Below are 5,255 nucleotides of genomic sequence, written 5' to 3'. Positions count from 1 at the left end.
GATACTGTTCATATGTGCAATCATATCATGTTTTAAATTACGGTAAAAAGTTTTGTCATTGACAAATGTCGGCTGCAAACTGATTTTGTTTTTCGAGCCCAACGATATTACTATTGTTTTAATATATATGGTATAATATCATTAAAGCAGAATTGGATATTACGAAGACAAGTGATTTTAATATTACCTATAATCTTTTCACTAGCAAATTTCCATATCTCCCTTCGTATTAGAATAAATTCTGAAAAAAATATATTATTTAATAAGATTAAGCCTTTTATAATAGATGGCGATAAAGTGAAAAAAATTCGTGACTGAGTGATTGTGGTAAAATGACTTAAGAAAGCCCTTTAAAAGTTTAAATTAAAATGTGATTTGTTTCGCGAAATGGGGTTCAATATTACGTTGTGGGATTAAAAGCTGTTTTGAGATTGAAGTTTTATTTAACTAGAAACCTGATTGGAAGCTTAAAGTCTAAACGTACATTGTAATTAATAATCGTGTCAGCGTCGCTCAACCTTGGCTTGAGTTCAGCCTGTCACTAACTGTGTCATTAGGCAATCCTTTAGTTACAAATAAATTACAGTTAAGCCTAACTGTCATTACTACTGTTTAACTGTAAAGTTTTTATTAAAAAATGGCAGGTGGTCAAAAATCTCAGAAATTTTCCATCGATGATGCTTTTGATGAAGATGAAGACGATATTATTCGTTCTTATGGAGCTACAACTGAAAGCACACCATTAAAACCAAAGCCAAGAACCCTTGCCCTGCCAAATCACGTAGATGAGGGTCTAGTGGTGCGTGTTGAAGAACCAACCAAAGATCGCCTTCGATTGGCAAATCAGAAAGTTCCAGATGATGTATGTTCTTTCTTTCTTTATTAAATAAATCCTTATCAGCACAGTTGTTTTAATTGCTTGACATTGGTATTATGAAAAACTTCTAATAAAAACAAACTATCTAACATAGGTCAAAAATTTCAAATTGCGTAATGAATACTCAGAATAGAGCTAATTTATCTGTTTTTCTCTGTGAGAACTTTAAAGAGTATGTGTAGTCGTAAAACTAAAAGAAAAACTTGTAGTGATTAAAATACATTGATTCATTAGATGAGTAACCCTACAACTATAAGTAGTGCAGAGACTGTCTTCACTCTTGTTCACCATTATATTATTTTTGTTAATTTACTGATTTATTCCCCACATAATTAAAAACAATTTCTTAGTTTTAACTATTTATACTTATATAAAGGAATTAGGATTTGTTTTTACTCCAGAAAGTAAGTGTTACATTAATTTCGTTGTAAAGTAAATACTCTAAAAGCCTCCTTGTTGTCATTACTGCAGTACTGGTTCTAACAGTTATATTCTAATGGCTTTACGATGCTGTTTTTCAAAATAAGATTAATACTTGTTTTTCAGCATCAAAATATGCCTAGCCCTTCAAATACCTAAGTAGAAAGGATTAAAATATGTGTATGTTGTTGAAAATGCAACCTACAAAATGAACTTAATTAATTTATTACCTTTGAGCATTCATTATATCAATTCATGACATGTAAAATGGTCGATTCGCGATCACAGCTTGTACTGTATGGAGGAAATATTTTTTGCTTAACAATCCAACATCATTAGAAATTATAAATATAATTTATTAACTTTTATTAGGTGAATATTTTCCTTTTTGATTTCCCATGTACTCATTTGATCGTTGTACATTTTCCCTTTCTTATTACAAATATGACTTTCAAGAAAATGCTTGACATTTAAAACAGTATGTTGTAAATCCATATGTTATGTGATCTAGTATCTTGTAAATCTGCAATTAGAGCTAAGTAGTTAATTCATTTACATTGATTAGTGTAATGTGAAAGATTATTTAATTAAAATTGATTAAATGAATTGACTAATAACATGAAAATAAACAACAAATCAAAATCAGTGTTTTGTACTATTACCGTTTTCAACTATTAGTATTACAACTATCCAAGTAATCTTAAGTATTGCCATTTCAATTTCACATTATTATTTTACATTCATTCAAGATTTTTCATCTTTGTCAATTTGTTTGATTACTCATGAAATTAATCAACTAATCAAAAATTGCTGTTTTCAAGTATTCAAATTATCCAAGTGATCAGAATATTAGCATTTCTGCAGGTGTGACTGTTGTATGGTATGCATACATTCTGGTTGTACATAGCTCACAAATTGTGAGTATGGCCTACTGGCCCTTAGGTACATAACTAGCTACAGAGATGCATGTTTTTCATGTCTTCCACGTATGTCTAAATAATAGTAATGTAATATATTGTTTACTTATTACAAGTTACAAGCATAACAAGTACTGTTTAGGGTAAAATAGCTTTAATAAAAAAAATTACAGGAAATTCATTATTCTGTAGTACTTCAAAAAAATGTTGATTGCAAAATAACTTGTTCATTTAATTTTTAATCAAAAATTACTACACATGGAATAATAACAGTCTAAAAATATGTAACACAATTAATTCATTAACCTATTTATATAGACATGACTTTTATTCACTTACAATTAGCTCTAGCTAGATAAGAAGCACTGACAAGGAGAAAAAAAAACCTGGCTTTTGTCATGTGCTGTTTAAACACTGCCTAGTGCTGTAAGCTTTCAAGTTTTTGATTCTCAGCACTCATGTTTTTACAGCCTGTACTGTAAAATGTAAACATATTAATAATTATGTGATCTTTCTAAACGTTATCTATATCAAAAAATGTTCTCTTATGATGTTCTTTTAATACTTATAAAGTTAAATAGTTTTAAGTTTTTCAAAGTGATGATGAAATTAGAAAAAAATTCTGAAATGACTGTAAAGATTTTCCATATTACTGTGATTTTAATATTTTGTATAATACTTTGATTTCCACTTTATGATTCATTTTCAATTATCTGGTATCATTACTAGTTTTCTTGCCAAATAGTAAACATTGTACTGTATTTATTTTTTCTAGGATTTGTGTGAGTTTGTTTTCACTGAATTACAAATTATCTATCATACACTGTGACAAAAAGTTTTACTAGTTTTATTGCATGTTGTATAAGGACAATTATTTTTAACAAAGAATTAGTTTATTTAGTTTTAGTAGAGAACTCTTGTCACAATTTGTAAGGAGAAACCCATGGAACAGTATTAATTGTATTTTTAGTTTGTTACAGGTTTGTAGTTCATTGTGTGTATGACAGATTTCTATGTACAACAGTTTAAGACTAAAAAAAAGTAACTTAATCCTAAATTGTTGTAACTGAAAATGTCTGTCATATCAAATAAAGGGTTTTTAAAATGTCTTAAAAAACAACGTAAAATAGGAAGATTAATGTGATATAAGAATAGATTGGTTGAATGTAATTGATTAATGAGTCTAATGATTAATCACTTGGCAAGTTCCACTAATTATTCAGCTATAACATTCATATTCTTAAATGCTACTGAAGGCTCTGCATAACTGTCATGTAATTTCATGTGCATGTCACAAGCCATAAACAAAGCTCCCACCTCTACACATGTTAATGTGTTTTGTGCCAGCTGATGATATAATCATCATTAGTCTTAGTATAGCTCTCCACCAATATGAAGGTGACATGTCCTCCAAATGAAGTAATCCCCATGAACATTAGCATGTGAACACAAGGTTATTCTTTCCTTGACACTGCTAATGTCCTGATGTGTTTTTTTCTTGTGCTGCTTTTGAATTTTTTGGGATTAAAAGTTTGGTCTATTACCTTGAATTATTTTTTCTTTAACATTCAGTTTGTCTTTGAGCTTTTTTTTGTTGGATTATAAGTTCCTTTGTCTGTTTAACCACCTTATAGAAAAAAAAAGCCAACTGTTGTTAATTTGCAAGTCATTTTTAGTGCTGTATTTTTGTTGACATTGTTTCTTTGTTTTTGGGATTTGTTTGGTTATGATTCCTTCCTTTTGGGTCTGCACCTCCTTCCCTCTGATAATTGAGACATCCATTTCCCTCCTTTCTGTTGTTATGAAGTCTTTGGAAGGTTCCTTATTTTTTGAGATCTCAGACTGAAGCTGCTTGCCAGCAGTCTTCCTTGGCTTCTTTTCTTTCCTGCCTTACCAGATTGCAGGTTCCCTGTCTGTGGGAGCTCTGTGGGGGTGCTCTGTCTACTGTTCCTCTTTTTGCTCCTTCTAGCTATCCTCTCTCTCACAGGGCTGGTCATTGAGATTCATGGAGATGTCTTGTGTGCTGCATTTTAGCTCAAGTGCTAGGGGAGCTTGGCTTTCCCATTTTGTGTACCTATGGACTTTCTTTGCCAATGATCTTTGGGCTATACAGATGCTTTCTCATGGTTTATGTCAGTGTTTTCATTGCCCCCCCCCCCTTCTCCTTCTCCAGTCATACTTCAACCTACCTCTGATATATACATCTTCAGCATTGTGAGAAGGCTATATCCTATAGAAGCTTTAGAGTGCCCTCTCCACCTCATGTCATGTTTCATTGAAATTTGATATGTGAGTTATGATTTAGATAGTTATAAAGCACGACTGTTAAATTTAGTATATTTTGAAGAGATAATTTATTACAGGTTTGTTTATGTAACTGTGTACAAATCATACATTGTGTAGTTGGGCGTAACCCAAGGCAACACACTTGTGAAATGGCCATGAAATTGTATGTCTGTCTGGAAACAGTACATAAACATCTACGGAATATTGGAAAACTCCATAAAGAAGGTGTTTGGTTGCCTCACAAACTCTCTGATGATCATCGTTTCCAACGTGTGAACATTGCTTCGTCTCTTCTGGCACGTAATCGACGTGAACCATTTTTGGACAGAATTGTCACAGGTGATGAAAGATGGATTCCCTATGCGAATATTAAATGCGAAAACCACTTCCGACCCCAAAACCTGGACTTCATCCGCAGCAAGTGATGTTTTACATTTGGTGGGACATCAAAGGAGTAATTCATTTCAAACTCCTCAATCCATGGTGAACTGTCAATGCAGAGATCTATAGTCAGCAACTGGAACGTTTAAATGAAGCCCTTAATCAGAAACGCTCTTCACTCTTCATTCAGAAAGGTGTTCTTCTCTACGACAATGCACGTCCACATTTGGCTCGTTTGATGATTATGGAGATTATGAAGATTATGGAGTTGGATTGGGAAGTTCTTCCCCACCCACCATATTCTCCAGATATGGCACCATCAGATTACCATCTTTTTCATTCGCTGCAACACCATCTTTAATGGGAAAACGTAT

The 5,255-nt window shown here is 32.2% G+C and overlaps 1 protein-coding gene across 1 annotated transcript in view; it reads left to right on the top strand.

The window, feature by feature from the left end:
• Positions 1 to 309: 309 nt before the first annotated feature.
• LOC106457661 (transmembrane protein 134-like) overlaps positions 310 to 5,255 on the top strand; it is a 34,534-nt gene continuing 29,588 nt past the window's right edge. The window contains exon 1 of the mRNA XM_013917099.2: positions 310 to 862. Within this exon, the coding sequence (XP_013772553.1) occupies positions 638 to 862 (225 nt within the window). The 5' untranslated portion in view covers positions 310 to 637. The remainder of the gene's footprint in view (positions 863 to 5,255) is intronic.

Source organism: Limulus polyphemus, unplaced genomic scaffold (assembly GCF_000517525.1).
Source record: "Limulus polyphemus unplaced genomic scaffold, Limulus_polyphemus-2.1.2 Scaffold358, whole genome shotgun sequence".
In the NCBI taxonomy this organism is placed as follows: domain Eukaryota; kingdom Metazoa; phylum Arthropoda; class Merostomata; order Xiphosura; family Limulidae; genus Limulus; species Limulus polyphemus.
This window is presented reverse-complemented; position numbering and strand designations above follow the sequence as displayed.